General features: G+C 42.7%; 3 protein-coding genes across 3 annotated transcripts in view; 2 read left to right on the top strand and 1 right to left on the bottom strand.

Annotated features, from left to right (window-relative positions):
• LOC139284540 (transmembrane channel-like protein 3) overlaps nucleotides 1-4156 on the top strand; it is a 28713-nt gene extending 24557 nt beyond the window's left edge. The window contains exons 18-22 of the mRNA XM_070904847.1: nucleotides 532-657; nucleotides 768-846; nucleotides 1452-1494; nucleotides 1580-1853; nucleotides 3160-4156. Of these exons, the coding sequence (XP_070760948.1) occupies nucleotides 532-657; nucleotides 768-846; nucleotides 1452-1494; nucleotides 1580-1853; nucleotides 3160-4156 (1519 nt within the window). The remainder of the gene's footprint in view (nucleotides 1-531; nucleotides 658-767; nucleotides 847-1451; nucleotides 1495-1579; nucleotides 1854-3159) is intronic.
• A 1765-nt stretch (nucleotides 4157-5921) lies between these two features.
• On the top strand, nucleotides 5922-10600 carry stard5 (StAR related lipid transfer domain containing 5). The gene is made up of 6 exons (XM_070910163.1): nucleotides 5922-6011; nucleotides 7068-7117; nucleotides 7832-7964; nucleotides 8356-8473; nucleotides 10199-10292; nucleotides 10450-10600. The coding sequence occupies exons 1-6, from the start codon at nucleotides 5922-5924 to the stop codon at nucleotides 10598-10600; spliced, it is 636 nt and encodes a 211-aa protein (XP_070766264.1).
• A 6974-nt stretch (nucleotides 10601-17574) lies between these two features.
• il16 (interleukin 16) overlaps nucleotides 17575-26293 on the bottom strand; it is a 36955-nt gene continuing 28236 nt past the window's right edge. Inside the window, exons 21-28 of the mRNA XM_070902740.1 lie at nucleotides 25764-25857; nucleotides 23615-24789; nucleotides 22353-22462; nucleotides 21923-22076; nucleotides 21114-21215; nucleotides 19305-19545; nucleotides 18973-19101; nucleotides 17575-18441 (exon numbers count right to left, since the gene is read on the bottom strand). Of these exons, the coding sequence (XP_070758841.1) occupies nucleotides 18275-18441; nucleotides 18973-19101; nucleotides 19305-19545; nucleotides 21114-21215; nucleotides 21923-22076; nucleotides 22353-22462; nucleotides 23615-24789; nucleotides 25764-25857 (2172 nt within the window). The 3' untranslated portion in view covers nucleotides 17575-18274. The remainder of the gene's footprint in view (nucleotides 18442-18972; nucleotides 19102-19304; nucleotides 19546-21113; nucleotides 21216-21922; nucleotides 22077-22352; nucleotides 22463-23614; nucleotides 24790-25763; nucleotides 25858-26293) is intronic.

The raw sequence follows: 26293 nt of genomic DNA, 5'->3' as shown, positions 1-26293 counted from the left end.
TACATAAGGACTTTTTCCAACTGTGAATCATGCAAAGCTGCTCTAGTGGAGTCCCAGAATAAAATATAGAGCTGGAAATGAGCATAACATGGTGCCTTTAACATTATCTCATGTAACCTACTTATAACATTGGTCATTTGTTACAGGGATAACGCACATTGATCAGCATCACTTTAAACGTGCCAGCATTAGCCAAAAGGCAAATTTAACTGAGATGTTAACTCTGCCATTAAAACAACAAAACAGACAATGTAAGTCGAAATGGGAGAACGCAGGCGAAATGACGCAGTTGAACAGAAGCTAAAGAGCAAGGAGAAATGGGTTTGTGTTTGGCAGTCTGGGATATGTCCACAAGTTGGTGGCAAGAGGGACGCCCAGGTGGAAGTACATGCTAGATGCTGCTGTGTTTGTGCAATGATTGGCAATCATCACATCTGAAGGAGGAGCAGCTACCTGCTGCCTTAGGTATGGTTGTGTTTATATTGGTTCTGAATGTTAACTTGAATGAAAGTACTTAAATGTGTGTCTCAGTGGCCAAGAGAAGATTTACGACATCATCTCGGAGACAGTGGCCAGTGACTTCCCCCTGTGGTTCAGTAAAGTGATGAGTTACATCACAAGCCCTGTCGTAGTGCTGCCAGCACTGCTACTGCTATTGTAAGACTGCACACGCACACACACACACACACACACACACACACACACACACACATACATATATATACATATCAACATGCCATCTTGACTTTTGTCTCTGTGTGTTTCAGCATGCTGATATACTATCTCCAGGCCATTGCCAGATCCCTCAAATTCACCAACAACCAGCTGAGGATGCAGCTCCAGACTGTGGGTTCTGATGAATAATTCTCAGAGTGGATCAAGCAGTATTTATTTTCCAACGCATGTAGTTTGTAGGACTGAATCAAAATATGTTGACGTGCTTCTCCCTACATGAATATGGTAGGGAAGTAAGCAGAAATTCGGTGTCTTCAAGGCTGTGCGAAAACTTCAACCGACCAGCCTTGAGCATTTAGAGATTTCTATGGATTTTTGTTTTTTACTGCTGATACAGATATCGATATGTAATAGAGTTACAAATATCCCCCTGCCCCCCCCTTTTTTTTTACATAAACACAAAATATGAACAAACATTTTTGAAGGATTGCTCGAATTTGATCATTAAAAATGATGCCCCAAGATTTGTGCTGAGCGAACAAAGTAACCGCAATCTAATGGCGACAGTTCCAAAATGAGTCTAAATTATTTGATTGGTCGATTGACAGAACATTAACGGCGACAATTTTGATAGCTGCGTAAGCATTTTTGTAAGCAAAGATTTAGAAATGTATTATAGAAAAGGATCCTTAGATGCAGTTCTGAACTGAACATTACAAACAATGATATCTTATGAGTAGAATTTTCTAAGTGGACTTCTCCTTTAATCTCTTTAGGAGCGGACCGATGACAAGAAGAAAGTCTTCCAGATAGCTGCAGGTATCTCTGCGTCGTCTGTGTGTGTTCCATTGTTTCTTGTAGTGTCGTGACCCTCAACCCTGTGACATTTTAACCCAAACCTTAGCGAGACTGCAGGCTCCAGAGGCTGCGGTGGACAAAAAGCCGGACCAGCAGGAGAGCGACATCTCGAGCCAGGGGGCCTCCATCCACACGCCGTCTCCCAGGCGGAACGGCAGCGTCACAAACTTTCAGTCTCCTGTTCATCGTGGAAACAGCATCCGCACCATCACCCAATCAGCGTCCAGGGCGGACCTGAACCGAGGAAGGATGGCTGGATCAGCCAGAAGTCCAACAGTGACCATACTACCCAAACACAGGCTGGAGCACATACCTAACAGGTCTCAAACACACACGCGTTATATTGATTTAGCCAGTAAGACTACAGGCGACCAGTTATACGATGGACATAGTGCAATATTATTGATTATGAATTTATTGTAGAATTGATCAATGAAGATATAGCCAATGTAATGTCTAATAATATATTTTGATCAGATCCCAGACAAGTATACATGCTGTTATTTGTGCTAGGGCTGAACGATTTGAGGCTAGTGACCTACTGTAATATTGCAATCGTCATTCAAATAGTGCTCATTTCCATAGATTTCCATAGTCCCTAAAAATAGATATGTGCGAACCGGAAAGATTACAACCCTACCGTAAAAAAAAGATAATAAAAGATAGTCAGACTGGCCATCGGGAGCAAAATAAGAGCGAGGAGAGACGCATCTTCCTCCTCCTCCTCAAGATCCTCAACACCAGTTCAAGTCAAGGTTCTTGCAGATGAGGCTGTAAGACAGAAGACAACAGGGATAAAACAGGGTTTGGGTTTGGCTAGCTGGCTATTTAGCTAACGTTATATCAGGCACCTTTTGGTCGTTCCAATCACAGCCTGAAAAAAGGGTTGACATGCTACAGGTGACACAATGTCTTATTTACAGAAAACTTATAGACACAGTCTCTCTCTTCTCAAACATCAACATCTTAGTGTTTCTGAGTTGAGGAAACCAAGTTTGTCCAAGTGCAAATTGTACACACACCAACAGCAGATTTTGAAGTAAATTCTGAATTGAATGAACACACCTGATTAACGTCAATTCACTACAGTTGTAACAACAGCAACCTAAACCATTAACTTTCACCCATAATAACCTTAATATAATTTATAATTAAAATTGTGGCTCCTGTGATTTGAAAATTGCACTATTATTATATTAATAATATAATTGATATTTTAAAAAAAAATCGTTCAGCCCTAATTTGTACGTCGTTTAGCATTTACCTGGCTTTTCTAAATGCAGTCTCAGTTTCTAGTTTCTTTTCCATCCTGACAAGAATAATATTCTGTGGGAAGCACTGAATACTTGTAAGTTATAGGAATGTTTTTTTTGGCATGAAAAGGGTCCAGTGCAACCTTTCAAGCTTCCATGCAGCCATTGGTTTTCATTCATTTCAGTACTTTAACAGTCTTTGGAGCCTGTTTAATTACCCATCACAGTGAACATCATGTCTCTGTTTTGTCAACATTTTGAGGTCATGTGGCAATGCAGTGCAGACATTTCAAAGTCCATGCTTTTTAACAGCATTATGCAATGATAACATACCAACAATAATAATATTATGTGTTGTCCTTTCTCCTAATAGGCCCCCATCATTTCTTGGTGGTCCTAGTGGTACCTGCAGGTCCAAGTCCTACCACCACATGGCGTACAATCCCCCAGCTCGCTATTCTGACAACATCCACTCTGACCCCCTATACAGGAAGACCATACGCTCCATACATCCTGTCGAGGCTGCCGGGATCATCACTGCACAGAGTTACGGAGGGCGGCGTGGTCACGCCACCCGCTATGTGATTGTCAATGAGCATGAGCCGAGGAAGAAGCTGCTGCGCTCAGCCACACGGGTCCCACGCCATTACCTCATGGAGGAGCCTGGAGAGATCCTGGAGCTGTACCCACGTAACATCAAACGCTACACACCCCGCACCACTCACCACCAACCACATCCTCAACGGTCCCATCCATCGCAGCAGCATCTGAGCGAAGAGGAGGAGAAGGACGAGGGAAAAGGCAGGAGAAGGATGTCGTTGGGGAAGGGTCATCGGCCCCGTTCCCTCTCCGACCTCCACCACCAAGCACACTTCTACATCGGTGACCGCGTAGAGAGCCACGTGTCCAAGGCTAAAGACAGCCGTGGTGCTCGAGGAAGATATGGAGTGCAAGAAGAGAATGAAGAGGAGGATGGTGAAGGTGAAATGGACTGGGGAGATTTAGAGTCACACTCCCAGTCCCAGGCTAATGCGAGAGGAGCAGACCCTCATCTTGTGCGAACCAGGCATCACATCCATTCCCCAGGAAGACACTGTCAGTCCCCAGCCAGGACCAGGCACATGGAGTCTTATGTGAAGCCCAAGACAAGGCCAAAGCTGGAGACCCCCCTGACTGAGTCAGACTCGGCCTCCCTGGCCTCCAGCAGTGACCAGCAGAACAGCAGCACCGACCAGTACATTCAAGTCATCCACAACAAGGAGCGCTATCTCAAGTCTGATGCCAGGCAAGGAAAGCTGGCCAAAACGTCCAAATCCAGCTTTGATTTAAATGTCACTGAGTCAAATGACCTGGTCTGCTCCAATGTATGACGTCTTTGCTAATATGGAGTATTCTGTTGAAATGTTTCTAAAAATATCATAGATATATACGCTACTAGGGGTTAACAAATTGCACTGAAAGCGAGTATATTATTATAAATGTGATTTGTTTCTCCTGTGTGTGCGGTCTTGTATCATTCTGAAACAGCTGTCAGCTAATTAAATGGGTTATTGTAGCAATGTGTATCACAGTAAAAACAAAGTTCTTTGATGCTGTTAGTGTAACGCCAGCTATAAAAAAAAGAACCCATATACAACTAACATAATTACACTTGCTTTCCATGCAATTACAATAAAATAGTTCATCTCACATTGATCCGACCTGCCCTGTACACTGAATATACAGCATTTCATCTGGAATGACGTGACGACTACAATTCACAGCTTGCTTTACTGCAACAATCAAGGACCCCAGCCGCATGTGCGTCAAGTCAACCAAATTTCAACAAAGATAGAAGATGAAGCATTACAAGCTGCGCCAATGGTATGAAATGGTACACACTTCCTGTCTCCTGTGGGCGTGGTCACCTCCCCGCCGCCTTATTTTTCCGCTCGTTTTATTCGTCTAATAATACCCCCCCCCCCCCCCCCCCCCCTCTAAAAACATACACAATAACGTTAATATTGTTATTAAGCAAAACAACAGACGTTTCATTTGAATTTTAACTTTCAATTCAGCGCCGGCACCAGCAGCGAGAAGTCATAGCTGTGCTGCCAGATCTCGCGAGAGTGTGTTGCTGAGACAGAGACAGGTCTCGAAAAAAGTTCATTTTGTCCTGATTTGTCCGTCCGAAAAAAACATTGTTGAGTCCGAATGTTCAGAAGATATGTGGCTTGTGAAAAAATGGGTCCAATATTTACTTCGGTGACTACGGAACGAAAGAAAGGGTCATAATCCGTGCTCACGTTCACTTCTCCCATTGGAGGGAACAGACTCAGGACCTGCCGCTGGTCTCCTCAAGGGGCGGGGCAGTGGCGAAACCCACGTGCCACTGATACAGGAAGCTACTCTGAGTTGGGCCGTCTCCTTTCCAAACAGTTTCCGATTTCAAGAAAGAGTCGGGCAGTTTTGCCTTCACAATAAAATACGTGGAACTTGTCGCTGAATTTAATGTGTTGCTGTGTACAAACCAAAAGCACTCTTGATTAAATCATCGAACGCTGTTGGAAATATGCTGAAGTGTCATTATAGCACATGGTACATTTTAATAAACGCTTACGTTTGTGAATAGGGGTTTTTCTTCTGAAAGCTATAACCGGAAGTTGTTTTTCTGGCTGATAAGACGCCTCTGCTAACGATTCTCCTCGTATTTCAGGGAATTCATTCAACTACTTGTAGATATCAACGTTTTAAGACACAGACGTGGCCTGTTCCGCGGCCATAAGGCAAAAACGGGTTTACAGTTAACAGTAATTGAGTTGTGAGTTGTGAGTTGTGGGTGTTTTCTATTCACATACACCGTAACCGCGAGCTAGCTGCTTGGTAGTTAACGATGCGGGCATTGCATAGCACGTTTCATTCATTTTGGCTAACGCTAGCTTTCTAGTGGCGGTTCACGCTCACCTGAGCAGGTTTTGGTCTATTTGCTAACGTTGCTTGTACTTGTCGTTGCTGCACTTGCGTCACGTAGTCCAGCTACAGTGCGACATTGATTTCCTGTTGAATTGAGAGATAAAAGCCTCGTGTGTCAATCACGTCGACAGCTAGCCTGCAAAGTAAATACGGTTAGTAAGGTAACATTAACTTTTACTGATTATGGATTATGAACAGAAAGCGAAGGCAGTGGCTGACTGCTTGCAGAGCTACAAGAGGGACGAGTCCGGGTGGAAAGTCTGCAAGAAATCGGTAAGTGTGTGCTGTTATTATTGTGTGACGTGAAAGTGTACGACATCCACTTGCCCTGATACATGCTGTTCTTTTGTAACGTTAGAGACGGGTAACCGTTAGCTTCATTCATAATTGTGTCACTCCCGTGGCCTTGCTCACCTACACAGGTATCTTACTCTGGCAGGACAGGGTTAAGGCCTTTTTTTGGTTTGTTGTTGGTCCGAACTGTGCTGAAATTCATCATTTTAGTTCAGTTACACTTCTTTGACCCAGTTCAAAAGCTGAGAAATAAATGTTTGTGTTATTAGACTTAGACAAGAGGAATAAAATGTTCTTTTAAACGGGGCTGGACAGAATATGTTTATTACCACAAGCAAGCATCCAATACATCTTTGACCAGTGTTTGACACTGTCACAATCTTTTAGACAGCCCAGTGGTTATGTTGTATACTATTGTAAATAGGGCTGCAACTAACGATTATGGGTCACGGTTAATCAATGAATCTTTTAGTCTGTAAAATGTATATGGTGAGGGTCTACTTGTGATCACTGTTTCTCTTTGCAAGCGCAGTTCTCCTCATCATGTTGTCATGATGGTTTTTCCCATGCCACAATATATATCGGTAGATTTGTTAGCATGTCATGTCAAACTTTATAACTTTATATCTAACCTTCATCATTTTACACCGGGGAGCTGATATGATCTGAAAATATTTGCATGGCACAGACATTGGCACTGATTGCAGAACATACATGTCTGCAGCCTGAATTTCAGGCGAGGGTTTTCTTTATAACTATGTAAAACTTTATATGTGCTGCTGCTGACTATTATGATCGTCTTTCATCATAAAGTGTATTATTCAGAATTCAGTATATCCTGCCTTCGCACATGTCAAACACGTGTCACCTGATCAACATTAAAACTGATTTAACATACTTCACTGGCTGAACAGTCGACTTATTTTTTTGTTTTGACATGTGTAAGCGTGTCAGAGGGAACGGCATGTACCAGGGTCATTCATTAAGCAAAAGGCAACTGTCACTCACTGTAAATGTATTGTTTTTCTCTGGCAGAATGACGTGGTTGTGTCTTGGCGTCCCTCGTCGGAGTTCCCCGGGAATGTGTGAGGCAGCTCAACTTATCTTTTTTTTCCCTCTCTCATCTAGCTTTGATTTCATCAACAGTCGAACGCAATGATTAAATCTGTAGGTTGTAAACTGAAGAAGACTTTGCTCTCAGGGACCAAATGTTTATTATGCTAACTGTCCTACATAGCATGATAACTAAAACTGCACTGATAGAATTAAAAGTTATTTCCAGGCCCTCAGGGATAATCTTGTGGCAGAGGTGGGGAGCTTGCAGAGAGCGTATCCCTGATGCTACTTTATCTTTTACATAATATTTTAAAAAGATTATTAGCTGCTGCCAGAAGGTACTGTTCATTTTGTGTAACTTCCAGATGCCCTGCTCAGTTCTGCATTTGAAAACCACATGGTTTTAGAACAAGTCTCTAACAACTTTTATGGATTTGGATTCAGCACAGACAGAATTAGACATTCATTTTTTTTTTCCAGAAATGAATTGTGTATTATTATGTTTAAGGAAGGTGTGGTCTAAAAATCTTCCAATTGTTTTCAGTAATTAGTCATGTGTTCGTATTTTTTTCAAGGCTTGAAACACGTGGCGTGCAGAGCAGAAGAAATGTTCTGTCTCTTCTATCTATGTGCAGGGGTTAAATCATTTTGTAAATCAAACGTATGACTCTAATTTACAGCAGAACCATGCCTGGATAATCTACTACTCCTGACTGTGTTCTGTCATCTGACATCCTCTTTAGTTACAAGGGGGACGGGATCGTCAGCGGCAGCCCGGAGAAAGTGTGGGAGTGTCTGAAACCAGTACCCAACGGGCTCCGAGTCAAGTGGGACAACAATGTCAAAAAGTTTGAGCTTTTGGAACAAATCACAGAGGTGTGTTACTAATTTCTCTCTTCTGATTAGTGGATTTTCTCCCCCCCCCCATGATCATTCTGTATTAGTTAACAGTTTTCACTTCATATAGTTGTCAGATTTCCATCAAAGATTGTCTGAATTGTTTTTAAAGCTGCACTAGGTGTCTTAACATATTGGTGGCAAATAGTGAGATCATGTCAATAAACTGCGTACATGTCTCGTGGTTGAATAACCCAACTGTTGTTGCCAGTTACCATTCCTAATTTGCTCAATGTGATCAGTTGGGACAAATCCACATGCATTAAAAAAGCTGTAAATGCACTGATACCAGAGGTGATATCCATTGTTGCCTTTGTTTTGTTTTGAACATGTTTTGAGTATATTCCTTTTGTCTCCCACTCTTGTGCAGGACATCTCTATCTGCCGAACAGTCACGCCCTCAGCGGCTATGGGTATCATAGCTCCACGAGACTTTGTAGATGTCATTTTAGTTAAGCAATACGAGGATGGCACCATTTCATCGAATGGTGCGTAACGACTCGTTCTTGTCTCCTCTACCCCGCTGTACTTGTACTTTTTTTTTTCTCAGAGTCATTGTGTCATGCAGTTGGGGGGGCTAGACTGTTTTTTTTTTTACTTGCAGGAGTGATTTCGATGCAAGGCTTGTTTGAGACTCTGAGAGGATGCAATACACTCTTATTTAGTCTGAACAGACCCACATTTTCCACCTGACAAAGAAACCCTTTGTGTAGATTTGAATTCAAATCAAATATGTCTGAAAACATAGTTATCAAAGAGACTAATAGGAACTCAGGAGCTGAACCTGCAGGAACCCAGCTCAAGTTCTAGTTTCCCCAAACAATCTGGGCCCTGAGGTTGTAATACCTTTTTGATGAGCCAGTAACTACAGGCATGCTGTTTGCAGTACTTAAGGTCACGGATTTGTTTAGAGATGGTGCTTACAATCACACAAAAAAAAGCATGTCGTGTCCCAGTTACACAGCAAATAACAAGAAGAACCCAGTACGCAACTACAAGGACATGATCCCTCACCGACTTCCCACCCACAAGCACTGCCAGCTGTGTTTTGATGGAGCACCTGGCCAAGCATGAAATAACCCTGCCTGGTGTTGAATTTGGGTCCTAGTGGCAGGGAGATTTATAATTATTTGTTTAATCCCCCCCCGCAGGATCAATAAATTATTTCTGATTCTGATTCTGAGAGAGAATCTCCACTGTGCCACACATGCACTGAAGGAACTTTTTAGTTGCCAAGTTAGTCTTGTGAGTTCTTTTTCCAAAATGGACCATAATCCTGGATTGTCACACATTACAAGATCATCTGTCCTGTACAACAGCCGCAGATTGTGGCTGCTTTTTTTTTTTTTTTAAAGCAATGACAAAACACATTTGCAAAGTGATGTCCACCCATATACTGTTTCCCATAATGGTTGGTCATTATCAACCACTGGATCACATCTTATGAAGCTCCAGTAACACCCCTGATGAGCTGTATATTTTAAAACCAAACAGTAGTTAAAGTTGTGGGAGTACGTCTATGGGGAATTCTATGGATAAATGTGTTAATAAGCTGTTGAGGGTTTTTTTGGGAAAATAACTCAGCCAGGAGATGGTTAGCTTAGTTTAGCCATAGCTTTATATAGAGTGCTGCAGGAATGAGTCCTAAAACCCGTAAATGAGTTCGTATTTTTACACTTCCTCTCTATATATTTATATCTATCTGTCTATATATCTCTATCTATCTATAATCTCTTCAAAGTGAAGCTTAGTGGTGGTGATGTTGAAGTAATGCGACCGTGGTGTAGTTCCTTTATAGCCTAACGCTAGCTTTTTACTTTCCATTTACGCTTCAAAAATCATAAAAGTGGTGTTCATTAGTGAAGATTATCTTGCTGAACAAAACGTGTGAGTATCATAAACGTTATTTTCTGAAATAATCCAAAATCCCATGGAACAATCCAATTTAGTCGAGGGAACCTGGGCGATCCCTGCAGCGCTCTATTGAATGGACAGATATGAGAGCAATATTTTCTCATCTAATTCTCGGCAGCAAAGCGAGTATGTGTATTCACCTAAAGGCAAGCCATGTAATTGAAATGAAAACCTGCAGGCTCTCAGCTAACCCACAGTTCTACAGACAGAAATGCATGCAGCTCCTGACAAGATCAATGTAATGTGGACAAACGTGCATGATGATCAGAGTGTGTGTGTGTTTTTGTCACGTCCAACAGCCACCAATGTGAGTCACCTGGGCTGTCCTCCGCAGTCTGGCTACGTGAGAGGATTCAACCATCCATGTGGTTGCATCTGTGTCCCAATCTCAGGGTGAGCACGCTAACACACACTAAAGCAAGTACAGTGTGTGTTTGTAGAGGATATGCTGGCCAGAGTTTAAGACCATCTTCCCTGTGCTACTTTTGCTTCTTTGTTTTGTATTACAGTTTCTCTTATGTGGTTTTTTTTTTTCTCACTTCCTTTCCAGAGAGCCTAACAAAACCCAGGTGTTCAGTTTCTTCCAGACAGACCTGGGCGGCTTCCTCCCACGCTCCGTGGTCGACTCGTTCTTCCCCTCCAGCATGGCCGAGTTCTACAGCAACCTGGCCAAAGCTGTCAAATCCCTCAAGGACCTTTGACACCAAGGGTTAAGAAATCTGCCTTTCAAACCTGAGGCCGACTGACCGGTCAGGCCAAAACGTTCATTCCATTTTAAACTCAACAGCAATCAGCACGCTGAGGCGATCAAATGGTCGCTCATTTCAAAAAGATCTAATCCACGAATTATGTTTAACGTGCATTCCGATATTCTCGTCCTGTGTTACTGCAGGAGGAACCCAGTAGATATTCAACAGTCAGCCCCCCTTATTCGAAAGCAGTTTACTCACTGAAAAGTCCTGAAATATCAACAAGGGCTCGCATCTGAGCAAACCCTGCATCTTAAACTCGAGTCTCTTTCCCCATCTGTGGGATACGCGTGTCTCCTCCAATCTAAATACTGAAAATAGATGTAAAAGCTATATTTGTACATGTGCTAAAAGTACAGAATATCTCAATTTTTTACCAGAATGATGAGACACCAGACAGTTCCTCTTCACATGATTGCATACGTCAGTGTGTACAGTAAACATGCATGTTGCATGGACCTTATTTACCCTCTGCTGGTATCAGATTATTTGGTTTGGAGTACTGACTTATACCTCATATTTAGTTGTTTTGTGTTGTACTTGAAATGCCATAGTTTTTCCCCATCTCTGCTCCTCTGTGAACCATGAATATCTGCCTCTTTTTATTAGCAACACTGAAACACTGAAGCACAGGTTGGTGGCCTTTTTAAACAAAGGCAGCTTTTTTTTTTCTAAGGGGATGCCTTTGGAATCGGACGTGTTTGTTCCTGCTTTATTGAGCAGCAACGGTGTCTTCCCTTTTTTCATGGCATTGGTTTCTGAAGTACATTTCCCTGTCTTTTTCTTCAGTCCTCATGCAGTTTTAAGACAATTATTTATATAAATATATATATATATATAATACAACCAAACCAGCTATCTGCAGTTGGTCTCACAGCATAGTTCAGCACAGTCTCGTTATATCTGAGCTCGCTGCTCGAAACTTTACAATGGCTTTTCTGCCTAACTGGGCTCATGAAGGTGGTCACCAGCTACAAGACCTTTTATAATCAAGGGATGTGACGTGGTTAAAAAAAAAAAAGAAATGCCAATCACATATTTTAAGATACAGTAACTGTGTTGAAAGGAGTACTGGAAAGAAATGGGTCACTATCGGCTATGGTCTGTCTCCTCAAGAAGAAACTGTTCCAGTGCATAACTAAGAGTCGAGGAGTCACAAGTATCCTGCCGGAGCTAGAGAGTTTTACTAGAGACACTGTTCAAGTGCGTCCATATAGCTGTTTTTCTATGGCTGGGATGGAGCGCTTGTGCAGTGAGAGGGGGAGGGGGGAAAAAACAAAAAACACTCCGTGTGGGTTTTGTTTCTATGACAACAATATCGTAACGCTGTTGTTAACAGGGGGTTGACTACACGCTAACAAGCTTACAACGCGTGATAAAAGCACACAACGCCCACAAACGGGTTTAAGTACATTTCCGTGTTTCACCCTTGCATGCTTTTACTTCACATTTTAAATGCGGGATTTTGACTTGTAATGTAGTATTTATGCAGTGTGGTATTAGTACTTTTGTTTTTACTTAAAGTAAAGGATGAAGGATCTGACTGCCTTGTGAGACCAGAAAGCCAGATTCAAGCCCAGAGTGTCCTGTAAACACTAGTCTTGCTTCCTGAGCGAGAAATCGAACAACATGGAACATTCTAACGTTCAAAGATGCTCATCCCGTACACATTTTTCAGAATATATATCAAATGATTTCTTCTTTACATACTGGAATTGGTCCTTGACAAAGTCCAGGTTCTCATAAGGCCACCTCAGTGTCTACGCATTATGGTCAATGAGAGTTCTGTATGAGCAAAAAAAAGAAATGGGGAAATGTACTTGTGGAACTTGTGGTACTTGAAGCGGACATTAATGAGAGTATTTCCACTTGTCCAGACGAAGGCAGACTAATCCTTACCGAACACTTGGACGGAGGTCCATCCACACTGACTATTAGCCTTTATTTATATCATGTCTTGTTTTCATTTTCAGGTTAGACAGATGGGGGTGAACTTCACTCTGCTGTACCTGCACACTAACAATATCTGAACAATATAGACGTTGCTACTGTATTATATTTACATAAATATTCGATAGAAAATGTACAAATGTAAGTTATTCCACAACTGCCAGAATCCTCTTCAGGTATTCCGAAAACAATTGTCATCACCACAAATGTACTGTACTCATATTCGTCGTCTTCTACTGTAGCTCACTTTGGTCAAGAAATGAGAAAACGCTACATGTTGGAGGCTTGAAGGACACTTTATTTCTTGACATAATTTAGAATTTTATGAAGAAATCCCTCAGTATGAGTTGGGGAAGGCTGGACGAAAGGTTTGATTTGTGTAGTTGGAGTACCCTCTTTGTCCAGAGCCTTCATGTGTATGATAAGCCATATAGGGTGACATGTTTTACTACTCGTCTTCTTATTATTATTTTTTTTAGGGGTATCAAGATTCCTTTTAAAAATGTTTTGGCGCTTTACCTGGAACATCTTTCTTTCTTTTTTTTTTTACCTCACAGTGTCGCCAGTAATCTTGATGAAAGACCTCTTCATTGCGTTCCACCATTTCCAAGTCACGTGTGTGCTTGAGATGTTGTCGCTTACATGTGGATCTGAAGGCATTTTCATTTGTGTTGTTTCAGCGGGGGTGGAAGGTTGTTTTGTTTTTATTTTTATTTTTTAATGTGAAATTGTCTCAATGTACATACAGGTAGCCGCTAAAGTTAAAAGAAACCCCTAATTACATGAGGAATGCAAAGTGAATGGAAGCCAGAGAAGCACATGTTCCTGGCATTCAAAGTCAAATCAACACTGATCACTTTTTTTTGACTTTTTGACCCCTATCTGTGCCTGGTATGAACATGTGATCTCTATCTTATTTACATTATCTGGATAAAGACATCTGATGACAGGCCTTACTTACACCTAGTGAGTGAAAAATGAAGCCAAAATATCCCCGTTTCTATAGCATCAAGTAACTAAGTAAAACCAAACTTATCAGAAAAACGAACTCAAACAAGCATGTGATAAGAACTACCTAAAACACATACAGGCACACAGCAAAAGGGTCGAAACCCGGGGCCGCTGTGATCTGGACTCAGCCTTGACATGGTTTGCGCTCCACCTGATGAGCTACCAAGGCACAGAGAGAGCTCACTTCTGAAGAATCTAGCCAAACTATCATTTTCACTCTCCAGATGTGAGGTCTGTTTGATCCGACTGCATTCTGCATGAATGATCCAGATACAGATCACTAAATGGAAATGGGGGGTCCTTGTCCACAGGCTTATAGGAAACAACCGTTGTTGTTTTTTTAAACGTATATTGAGCCATCCTCACCACTACAGTACCCTCTCACAACAGGAAACCCAACTTTTCATCATCGGGGAAAATATACACTACCGTTCAAAAGTTTGGGGTCACCCAGACAATTTTGTGTTTTCCATGAAAAGTCACACTTTTATTTACCACCATGAGTTGTAAAATGAATAGAAAATATAGTCAAGACATTGAGAAGGTTAGAAATAATGATTTGTATTTGAAATAATAATTTTTTCCTTCAAACTTTGCTTTCGTCAAAGAATCCTCCATTTGCAGCAATTACAGCATTGCAGACCTTTGGCATTCTAGCTGTTAATTTGTTGAGGTAATCTGGAGAAATTTCACCCCACGCTTCTAGAAGCCCCTCCCACAAGTTGGATTGGCTGGATGGGCACTTCTTGTGTACCATACGGTCAAGCTGCTCCCACAACAGCTCAATGGGGTTTAGATCTGGTGACTGCGCTGGCCACTCCATTACAGATAGAATACCAGCTGCCTGCTTCTTCTCTAAATAGTTCTTGCACAATTTGGAGGTGTGCTTTGGGTCATTGTCCTGTTGTAGGATGAAATTGGCTCCAATCAAGCACTGTCCACAGGGCATGGCATGGCGTTGCAAAATGGAGTGATAGCCTTCCTTATTCAAAATCCCTTTTACCCTGAACAAATCTCCCACCTTACCAGCACCAAAGCAACCCCAGACCATCACGTTACCCCCACCTTGCTTGACAGATGGCGTCAGGCACTCTTCCAGCATCTTTTCAGTTGTTATGCGTCTCACAAATGTTCTTCTGTGTGATCCAAACACCTCAAACTTCGATTCGTCCATCCATAACACTTTTTTCCAATCTTCCTCTTTCCAATGTCTGTGTTCTTTTGCCCATATTAATCTTTTTCTTTTATTGGCCAGTCTCAGATATGGCTTTTTCTTTGCCACTCTGCCCTGAAGGCCAGCATCCCGGAGTCGCCTCTTCACTGTAGATGTTGACACTGGCGTTTTGCGGGTACTATTTAATGAAGCTACCAGTTGAGGACCTGTGAGGCGTCTATTTCTCAAACTAGAGACTCTAATGTACTTATCTTCTTGCTCAGTTGTGCAGCGAGGCCTCCCACTTCTCTTTCTACTCTGGTTAGAGCCTGTTTGTGCTGTTCTCTGAAGGGAGTAGTACACACCGTTGTAGGAAATCTTCAGTTTCTTTGCAATTTCTCGCATGGACGAGCCTTCATTTCTAAGAACAAGAATAGACTGTCGAGTTTCACATGAAAGTTCTCTTTTTCTGGCCATTTTGAGCGTTTAATCGACCCCACAAATGTGATGCTCCAGATACTCAACCTGCTCAAAGGAAGGTCAGTTTTATAGCTTCTCTAACCAGCTAAACTGTTTTCAGCTGTGCTAACATGATTGCACAAGGGTTTTCTAATCATCCATTAGCCTTCTGACGCAATGAGCAAACACATTGTACCATTAGAACACTGGAGTGATAGTTGCTGGAAATGGGCCTCTATACACCTATGTAGATATTACACCAAAAACCAGACATTTGCAGCTAGAATAGTCATTTACCACATTAGCAATGTATAGAGTGTATTTCTGATTAGTTTAAAGTTATCTTCATTGAAAAAAACAGTGCTTTTCTTTTTCTAAGTGACCCCAAACTTTTGAACGGTAGTGTATTTTGCTTGAAAATTGGCTCAACTCCTTTTGTATTTTTTGTAAAAAAACGTAAGCAGTCAACACGTGACGATTTACCCTTCATGTGCATTCTCTAACCTCCAGTGAACTTTGACCAACAAGCTTCTCGCTCTGTGCAGAGTGACATAGGTGGTCAAAGAGCGCGCAAACTACGGCAGAACCAATCCTAGTTACACCCCTTTAAGTATTAGATTGTGACCGTGATTGACTTTTTGACCACCAATGAGACCAAATACCCTGAGTAAAATTTTGTGTTCTGTGATTTGAGATCCAGATACCAATCCAAAGTTTCCTCATGTGCACTGTTCTGGCAACTTGTGGTCCGACAGCCAGTTCAGACATTTCTTGCCTCCTGTGTGTGTACACTAGTTGCAGGTTGTCCTTTTGGGTAATTTAATGACCGGTGCAACGGAATATATGTAAAATGTCAAAGTGTTTTCCGATTTACTCCTCTTACTGAGAGCAACTGCTGCTACTCTTCAACATTGAGTTTTACATGTCTAGTCAGAACACATGGAACTGTTTATCTTGTACTGTTCTGCACCCAGTTAGTTTTGTATTTCACCAGCATTAAAATGATTAATAAGGACGTCTTGTTGTCCACCAGTGGTCTTCTTCTTTTTAGCAGTATATAACAGAAAAGGTTCTCACGCTTAAAAAACTATTTTAAAACCATCTACAAACTCGGAGGATGAAACATCACACAGATTTTTTTTTATACAAGTTATTTTGAACTCTTACAGCTGACGTAAGTGACTCTATTAACACCTGTTTTGTAAATTGATGAAAACATTCTTTCGTGGTTGCAAACAAAGACATTTTATGGTATTACATTTGTGTAATTTTGAGCACAGAAAAAGGTTGGATACGCCTACGTTATATTTTGTAGAGACATTATTTATGCCACACGGAAACTTTTAATTTCAACAAAGAAAAAAACAACACACATTTGTCCTCTTTCAAATTCCCTGCTCTGTGCACTCTCAAACCCTCAGATGCTTGCTCACGGGGGTCAGTGTTATTATAGTGCAATTGTGTGCATAATAAACGCTGTTGAGAGAGAATTTCTCGACAAAATTGAACTCGTGCTTTTGCAAAACCTCCGCACTGAGACACAAATACAACTCCGTAACGTTCCAGTTGAGTTTGGGTTGACATAACTTTGTAAAATAGCAGGAGGGTCAAACTCAAAGCTACCGAGTCAACCAAAGTGCATTATACTGTTTGATCATCTGTCTCCACATACATACAGCACCACTAAAATAGACCTTTACTCTAATATACAGGATATAATTCTCTTCTTTTACACGGTACTGCACGTTTGTTTTTTTGTTGTCATACTATTAAAAACAAAACACACAGGAGCATTAACAGCAGCTAATGAACACCTGTACTTCCAACCCAACCCCCAATGTGTGCTGCAGCACCACCACAGATTTTGTTGCTGAGCTGTTCTCCTTCAGGATTTGTGCAAATGTCTGAATTGAATCAGACTGCTACTGCAGCTTTCATGAAATGTGGCTCACATGGCCTGATTTGTGCCTTGCTATTTCGCACTGTGATGGATGGACTGGATAAAACTGCTTGGTTCACATCACTACTGTGGTATTAAAATAACAATGAAAGGAAGTATGCCATAGTTTTGGCTAATATAAAGGCAATATACCATTATATCTGAGGAAAATAATGTATTCACCACCTCACTCTAGAGATGGTAAACATGAGCCAAGGGCGGCTTTCCAGTGAGGCCAACTTTTTGCTGCGATTTTTTGCCACAACGGCTGATGTTGGTGTGAATTCAGCCTGAATCCTGTTCCTTCAACCACAGAGGTGGCATGTGTCATGGAGAAAAAAAGAAAACAAAGTATTATATTAAATATTGAAGGGATGTCAAAAGGGGGGGGGGGGGGGGGGGTACATCTACATATCTCCGTCTGAAATCAAAACCAAACTGCATTAAATCAAAGCAGATACATTGTCCATGGCCTGACGGTGTACTCTGCCAATAACACTCGATGTCAAAGTTACTGTGGCAGTTGTAGTTTGTTGTGTGTGCTCCAATCAGTTACTGAGGGTTCCGGGGTGTTAACAGCAGGCTAGCAGCTGTGTTTTGGTATTTGAGGTGCCTCCAATCTGAATCAATGTTTGGCATCCCTTAATCCGAGCACAAACCCAATAATTCGAAGACACAACAATTTGTTAATTTGAGAGTGTGGTTTATTCATTTGTGTGCACAAATTATTATGTTTTTTTTTCTCCTCATGACACTGGCCGGGTTCTGTATTCAACCACTCAGCTCCCATTTTACTCCGAATCCGCAGACCTCACTGAAACGAACATTTGAGACTGAACATGTTGACGGTGTGGTCTGTACATTGTTCACATTGTTTCGGCCACACAGCTATCTGCATGGCTAGTTACCAGTGTGGGGTAGTAAGTAATGTGGGTTTTGGGTGAACTCAACCTTTTAATAAACTTTCCTATCTGGTCAGACATGTGACATAAAAATAATAGAAATGAATCCAGAAGTTGGCCTCTGAGCCACCATGTGTACGGCGTGCCACACTGACTGGCTGATGCCTGATTTCTGTGATAATAAAAGGCCGATATCGGTGTTTGTAAGCAGCTCATTCTGCCCCCCCCTGCCTCCTCCTGATGACCGCCGTGATGGGTCCTTCAGGCAGAGCCTTGATCATGTTCCAGGCCTCGAAGCGAGTCATGTCCTGCAGACTGACTCCCTGGACCTGCAGCAGTTCATCTCCATGCTGCAGACTGCTCTGCTCCGCTGCTCCACCTGACACACACACAAAAACACACACTGTTGGGGAGGGTACTATTATTAGCTCTTGGTATCTTTTACAATATTATGATAACTTTGTTAAATACGTTACCTGGGTTTCAGTATTGATAACAAAACCACAGCATTTCTTTCCCCCCGAAGTGAACGTGTTTCTACAGACTTTTCTTCTTCTTCGTCACAAAAAAAACCAAACCACAAAGACCAACCAAGCATTCACTGCCAAGTTCCAGCAGTTTAATGTTTTACTGTTTGCCACTATGACTATGACAGGAGCACTACTGTTGTAGTAGTCTGTAGCAGCTTCCATTCCCCAGGTTCCATTCACATTTAAGAAAATCAAGATATTGACTGAATGGTCTCTCCTTTCTGTGATAACGTTCATTCACAGAGTCCATTTCAGTGAATAACCAGAGGTAACCCTGACGGTGGTGGATTAGTGACGGCTAAAAAGCACAAAGCATAAGCATGGGAATTGTTTCATTGTAAATATAATGCCATCATATAATGTCAGCATCAGGAGTGTACCTTTAAAGATCCTGTTGATGACTAAAGGTCTGTCTCCGTGGATCGAGCCTTTGCCTCCTTCCAGGGTGAACCCAACTCCTCCGGCTCCTTTCTCCAGCTCCAAGCTCACCGGAGCTCCCTGCTCCTCCACTGAAATAACAAAACACAATTAACAAAGCAGGCCTCGTACACCTTTACTGTACAGCTGGAAAAATCCAAGGTTAAGATATTAACAGGTATAATTGTTCTCATAGTACAAAATCTGAAACCTTTGTTGGCCTATGTGACCCACGGGGCTTCTTTTCTCCTTAAATTGAAAACCCTGTTTTCAATCTGACTGCCATGTGACTCACCCTCGGGGTTGGGCTCTTCACCCCCGCGGCCTCCCCCCTCTCTTCCTCCTCCTCCCTCCTCCCCTGCTCTCTTGCAGACGACCACCACGGCCAGCTTCAGACCGCGGGCCTGGCGCAGAGCAGCGGTGGCATCTGCGTGCGTGAGACAGCGCAGTGTTTGTCCGTTTAGAGACAGTACCTCGTCCCCTTTCTGAATGGTGCCTTCCTGGGCCGCCAGGCCGCTGGGGAACACTTTGTGGACCTGGACGCAAGACACACAGAGAGAGATTCAGAGAGTGTGTGCACAGTGTCTGTATGATCTGCAGACAGTGACACAAGGTGTAAAATGCATATTTAGAGTCACCTGAGTTCCAGTGCTTAATACTAAGTGTGTACAGATCAATGGCTCAATTCAACACGTTTGCATTTTGCACTTTTTTTTTTTTTTCTAACTAAAAGGCACATTACTGGTCCACAACATAAGGGCACACACTTGATGTTGTTTTCTTCAGAGGCCTTGACATCCAAACAAGTAAATACTAACTAATAGACCAATCAAGAGGTTTTACATTCATTCAAATACAGCTAATATTTATTTTTTTATCAATGACCATGGCACCACCTGCATGACGGCAAGGTGGTGGTTCATTTCAGAAATGCTTTGCCGGATATTATTGGCCGTATTGCTTCGACCAAAACTACTCATGTAGACCACCTAAGGCGACCAGGAGAAAACAGTGAAAATGATGATGGAGACAATCTGACGGAGGGCCGAGCGCAAAAACCATCCCACAAGTTGACTTTGGCCTATAAGAAAAATGCACCTCCTCGTGATTATAACTCCAAGTCAGGAACATCTTCCTCCACACCGATGCAATACAAGTGGATTTCTAAAATCCACTCGTGTGGATGAAGTCTGGTTTTCTGTGTATCAACACGTCCTTACTGCCTGGAACCCCCCCCCCCTTTCAAGTGTGCAGTTCCACCTTACACCACCAGAAAAAAAATAACCTATATCCTTTTGTAATTAGTAACTACAGACTGATCCCAACCCTTCAATTCCTCGGTAAAATATTGGAAAAAGGATGATTACCTTTTCATGATGTTGTTCCAGTCAAGTTTCAGACCTAACCACAGCACCAAAGCGGCCCTCACCAGAGTGATCGATGGCCGTTCAGTTGGTCGAAGAGGTCCTCAACTCCTTCTACCTCAATGACCGGACAAATTTCCCACAAAATGAATCTAGCAAAACTAAGATTTTCTCTGGGGCTCCACAAGGGTCAACTCTTAGGCCGGATTACTGTGCTGCTCTCTTTGCTGGGAAACCCCAACAACAGGGAAATTCTTTTGTATAAATTGCGCACGTTTGATAATGATTCAAATTCACTGATAAGCTAATATATATGTCGTGCTATATTTCAAATAATAAATGTCTTCAGTGTGTTGTATTTTAAAAGCCGTCTTTCAATCTCGTGAGTGCCAACCAATGAAATTCCACGTGCAGAAATCATAGCGACAGAAATCTCAAAACCAGGACAAATAAAACTAGCTGTATGGGATAGATCCCACCAGAGGGGAGTGGGAACCAACTCTTTCAGGAGACCCATGGCTCCTTGCGCATGCCCAGGAGGACTGTGCTCACAGAGGACAGAGTGCCACTCGCTGGCCATCAGACGGTAACAGCTACCGATTTGAGTGAATGAAACTTTTAGAATCCGGAATGAATGAACACTGTTCTCCCCGACATGGAGAGGCTCTCCAGCGGGTCATGGCCATATGTCAGTCCAACCCTTGTTCTCACGTGACCAGTATGTAGTGAGTGCGGCTTACTGTAGGAGCTTTGCTCTCCAGGTCAGACCCTCCAGCGATGCTGAAGCCCAGCCCAGCTCCCTCCTCTTTGTGCAGAATCACTACATGGATGTCCACCAGTTGCTGTGCGAAAAGAGGCAGAGTTACTACCGCAGTTTATTCACATCCACAGAACTTTATTTTCATTTCTAGATCATGTTTCCAAATGTAATAGAGTGCTGCAGGAATGAGTCCTAAAACCCGGGAATTAGTTTTGGGTTTTTGGTTAGATGCCTGAAATAAGGTCTGCGGTCAACACAAGTTTAAGAGATTTTCACGTTTTGTTCTACGAAAAAAAAAACATCAATGGATACCCCCACTCGTGAATTATGAAGCTTTTACGTTAATTATTGTTTTGTTACAGATGTGTAAAAAAAAAAACCAATAATTTATGATAAGGGGGAGTTACGCATCCATCAGCTTCTGTGCAGTAAGGGGCGTGGTTTCCAGATGCAGTCAGCTTGTTTCTCATTACTGGAGTATTCCAAAATCCTGGCTGCTGCCCTGAATTAAATATAATGTATTTGTTGTGTCTCTGATACGATATGATATAACGATATGTTCAAAAGAGCATCCTTTATTTTGAAGTGTGTCTATGTATGTAAGGGATTTGTAAACTGTTTGCAGTACATCCCAATTTAACAAACGTGTAACTAAAACTGAATAGCCAAATTAGGAATTAAAAATGATGTTTCTTGAATGTCAGTGACGATCAAAAGCTGCAGCCTTTTACTTTAAACTCATTTCAATTCAATACCAAAATGAATGTCTGGGAGTTTGTTTTTTTTTACCTTCAGCATCTCTTTGTCAAGAGCTTTGACTTCCTGGATCATCCTCTGTATTTCCTGTGAAGGGATGGCTGAGATGACAGCGTGAGCGGCAGCTGCCTCACTGTCAGATCCCCCCTCCCCTCGCTCAATGCTGCACTCCCTCAGTGCGGCCAAGCTGTGTTTAAGTGAAAAGACGTTAGAGAAAATCACATGAGTGATGAGGATTGTCACCTCTGAGCATTGTGCATGCCAGCAGTGAGTAGCTGTGCTGCACTTAACGTCTGCTCTGACCATAAAATCTCACCACTGCTTCTTTGATGAAAGAGGAAGTGATTTTTTTTTTTTCAACCTCAACAAACTTCGTTATTAATGTAAAACAGTCACAGCATGCCTTCTGCAGGAGAGTCCCTGCAAGTCATGTTTACCCAAACCCTCTCTGTGGAAGTCTTACCTGACAGAGAATCCTCTGTCATCCTCTGCAGGGGGGTCCTCCAGGTTTGGGGAGCGAGGGTTACCATGGCAGGGGTACGTGGGTAGAGAATGCATCAATGCTTGTGAAACCTGGAACAAAGACCACATATTAAAGATCCAATAAAAATCCAGCCATTCATGTGCCAAACAGTGTGAGGATACTACGATAGACAATTAGATTAAAAATAAAACCATAACAATTTGAGCTGTTAAACACACCATTTCTCATTTCAGTGTTTTAAGGGTATATTGAATCAAACTGTAGAGAATTAAGTGTGATAAAATAATCATATAGATGTATAAATAACAGCAAAACATTTTGAGACAAAGAAGATTGTGAAAATAGATATAAAATACGAAACACAATCGCAGGTAATAGATTGGTAACAAAAATTGAAATATCTCACTCTCGCGAAATGTGATATTTATGACAAATGTGTGTTGTACTGACATTATAAAGCTATATGGGAGAACGCACCAAGGCATGTAGAGTGTGCGGTGTCCAAACTACTCACCTTATTCAGGTTTATTATGACTTGAAGGCTTATTTTTTACAGTTTTGGTCATCATCATTTCTATCATTGATTATATTACATTATTAATAACCTCAAGTTACAATGTTAGCCAAATGTGTTCGGGAGAGAAATCGGGGGTAATTGTTAATTTAAGTGTTTGCTGCAGACCTCCGTCACGGTATACAGGCCCACTTCCTGCTTCCAGTTAGACCTACTGTACTTAAAGGCCCCCGTGCAGTGTGCCATAACAGTGCACTTGCAGGGTCATTGTATGTCACACTGAAATCTGTGTCAGACCATACAATGTCAACTTTGAGGCATGTCAAATTGTGCATTGAATGCCTCAAAGCGCTACGATGGAAAAAGAATCGCAAAAAGCCGAGGACGTTTCGTCAACTTGAACCATCCAATCCAATGCCGCATTGGTAGCGCCAACGTTTTGGAACGACAATCGTGGATTTCAAGTGTTTTCTCACAATTTTCGTCTGGGCAGGCTCCACATCACACCGTTTTCCGGCACAATAAAGGGTTATAATAATGTTTCGGTTTCAGTTTACAGTTACAACTGTGTGATTGACTGCCCAAGCTACTGGACTTTGCTGTTTGCAGTGTCGCAATGTTCCCAGACCTCAGTTGTTACTTTGGTGAGTACAATGTTTACATGATGATGGTCAAAACTACTTAAATAAGTTGTAATAAACATATAGTTCCTGGCATGACAGATTACCTGGTTACTGAAGGCAAGGATTTTCCCTAAACTCTCTCCCTCCAGGCCTCTCAGGGGGTGACTATCTGCAGGTGGAGCAACACTCGTGCTCAGCAGCATTCCTTGGCTCTTTGCTTCGCCCCTCTCCGTCCCCTCTGGAGGACGTTCCCCCTCAGCTGGAGCGGATGTCGTAGGTGCTGCAGGGTCTAGAACCTTGGACTCTGTGGGCCTGCCAAGATCCACACTTTCTAGCTCAAGCTCCTGTTTTGATGGTAAGACGCTCCTGTCATCACGGACTGGAGCTGAACGAGAGTCATGTGTCCCTGAGTCCAGATTAGTGCTGATGGTGTCGGAAAGTGGGAGATTCGCGGGAGGCTGGATGGAGGGAGGTTCATCTTCAGAGGACTTGGCTGTTGTTTGACTACAACCTTCAGAAGTGGAGGACGTTTTCGCAGGGGGCGTGGCAGAGACAGCTGTGTTGCCTGTGTCCCTACCAGATTCAGACTGGTTTGCCTGGATCTCTTTGGAGATTTCATCTTTGCCCTTCCCATAATCTCCATGTGAGGCAGGGTGACTCCTGGACTCCTTCTCCGCCAGAGGAAGGAAGTTGGAAGGGGCCACGGGCCTCCTGTTGCTCCCCTTCTCTGGACCGCCCTCTGGACTGGAAAAAGTCTCAAACGAGTGGATCTTTTGTTTAATTGACAGGTTGGCTGCAGGTGAGGCAGATCTGACTCCGAAGCTTCTGTTGAAGCTGACGGCAGGCCTCTGCTCAGCGGGTTTAACTTGCTTCCTCCAGTCCTGCTCATCCCGAATTTTCCTCAGACTCTGGCGAAACCATGTAGGCTTGGGTGCCACAGGGGGCCCCTTCTTCTCTCCTGGAGAAGATTCAAACGCGTCTTCAGGAGTCGCGTCGGACGGAGGATCTGAAGTCACGTCTGTGGCTGCGCCATTGAGCTCAGGGGTGTTGTCTTCGTCACTCATTGTGGCAGGCTTGCTGTGGACGTTGATAGGCAGTGTCCTGTCTGCAGCTGGGCGACTGTGACGGTTGTGATGGATCTCGGGCAGCTCTTCAGGGGAGCTGTCTGAAAGGCGAACCCAAGGATCCTGAAGCTGCTCCTGGGAATGTTGGTCAATACAAACCTGTCTCCTCAGAGCTCCTCTCTTTGGCTGCGAGCAAAGCACAGCTGATGAATCGCCTGTCCACACAACACAGAGACAAGCAGAAAAGTCTGAGAGGTGGTCACAAAACAACACCAAGAGCTAGCAGCTCTGCGAGGCTGTACAGCAGAGGTGTCCCAAAGTATTGGACAATAAAATAATGTCAAAGAATGATCCTGAGGAGGATGTGAATGTGTTTACCAAATATTGTGACAATCAATGCAAAAGTTGTCGAGACCTTTCACTCAACTCAAGTGTGAACCTCATGGTGACACTTTGGGATGCATTGTCTGGAAACCATGAATGTCTGCACAAAATGTTCATGGCAACCTATACAACAGTAATTGAGATATTTCACTAAAAGACCAAAAATGTGAACCTCATGGTGGGGGTTTACCAAAGTAAGTAGCAATCACAATCAATTTGCAGGTAAATCTGGTAGATGTACATATATATGGACCGTCAAAAAATGTTGAAATATGAACCTAATCTACCCAATCTGATTTTTTTCCCTCATATTCTTCACATTCAAAATTGACTTTTTTCGAAATATACGACTTTCTTCCCTAACCATGGCCCCAATACTCCGTTTTAAGAAGCATATACAGTATATTGATATTGCAACACAAAATGACATATACCATGATGGAGGATTTTTTATATCACCCAATACTACCTCTCAACATGCGTTGGTCATCCTCATACATTTTCGGACAAATATGTACAACTAGGATCATTTCAAGTGAAGGAAATCATACTAAATTTGTACTCTGCCAACTACAGCAGGTGATCGTCAAAATTGCTGCAGCCCCAGTTGAACTCCATCATTACATCCTGGTTGAATTTTATCTAGTGAAAAGCTCTGCCTCAAACAGGAAATGGAACCTCAGGTACTTTCCACTGCAGTACTGATGACCACAGCACCAGCTTCAGTGGGCTGCCACGTTGTTGATTAATCAAGCTAGTTCTGAATTCGCCTTCAGGTGCTTCAATGTGAGGTGATAGCGCTTACCGGAGTGTAGTCTGTTGTTGGTGCAGGCTGCAGTGTCTGGATGAGTGAAATCTTCTTTGCTCCCCTCTGACTGTTCTCTTATTCGTTCTCCTTCCTGCCACACAAACAGGAAGTGTTGGGTCACGGCAGCTTCTCTAGCAGCAACCACAGAGAAGTACAATAATGTAACCCTGTTTCCGCTCAGACATTCATCCACATCGCTACTACTGCTTTCACACTGTTTGATTCTGTCAGCGCCATGCATACCAGGCAGGGGTTGAATGGGGATTTGTGAGGAGAGAGAGAGCCCTTGTCCAATGACATGGGCTGGGGGTCAACAGTTTTTATAGATACCTCCATGATGGCGTGTGTGATGGCCACAGCTGTTTAACAAAGTCAAAGAAAAAGGAGCCTTTGTTCTACATTTGTTTGGTCAGTGTGAGAAAGTGGTCTGAAAGCAGAAGTTTCGAGCCAAAAGCTTTGGCCCAATTTAACCCCTGCATACGACACAGGCGTGCACTGCTTTGCATGCCAACGTGCACATGACCACA

The sequence above is a fragment of the Enoplosus armatus genome, chromosome 1, assembly GCF_043641665.1.
Source record: "Enoplosus armatus isolate fEnoArm2 chromosome 1, fEnoArm2.hap1, whole genome shotgun sequence".
NCBI classification, from domain to species: domain Eukaryota; kingdom Metazoa; phylum Chordata; class Actinopteri; order Centrarchiformes; family Enoplosidae; genus Enoplosus; species Enoplosus armatus.
Note: the sequence above shows the minus strand (reverse complement) of the source record. Positions and strands in the feature narration are given on the sequence as shown.

What these genes read in the sequence shown, in the direction of transcription:
- stard5 (XM_070910163.1), top strand. Translation starts at nt 5,922, where the DNA reads ATGGATTATGAACAGAAAGCGAAGGCAGTGGCTGACTGCTTGCAGAGC. An exon ending in TTTTGGAACAAATCACAGAG is followed by an intron (nt 7,965 to 8,355) that starts GTGTGTTACTAA and finishes ACTCTTGTGCAG; the next exon opens with GACATCTCTATCTGCCGAAC. An exon ending in TGGCACCATTTCATCGAATG is followed by an intron (nt 8,474 to 10,198) that starts GTGCGTAACGAC and finishes CACGTCCAACAG; the next exon opens with CCACCAATGTGAGTCACCTG.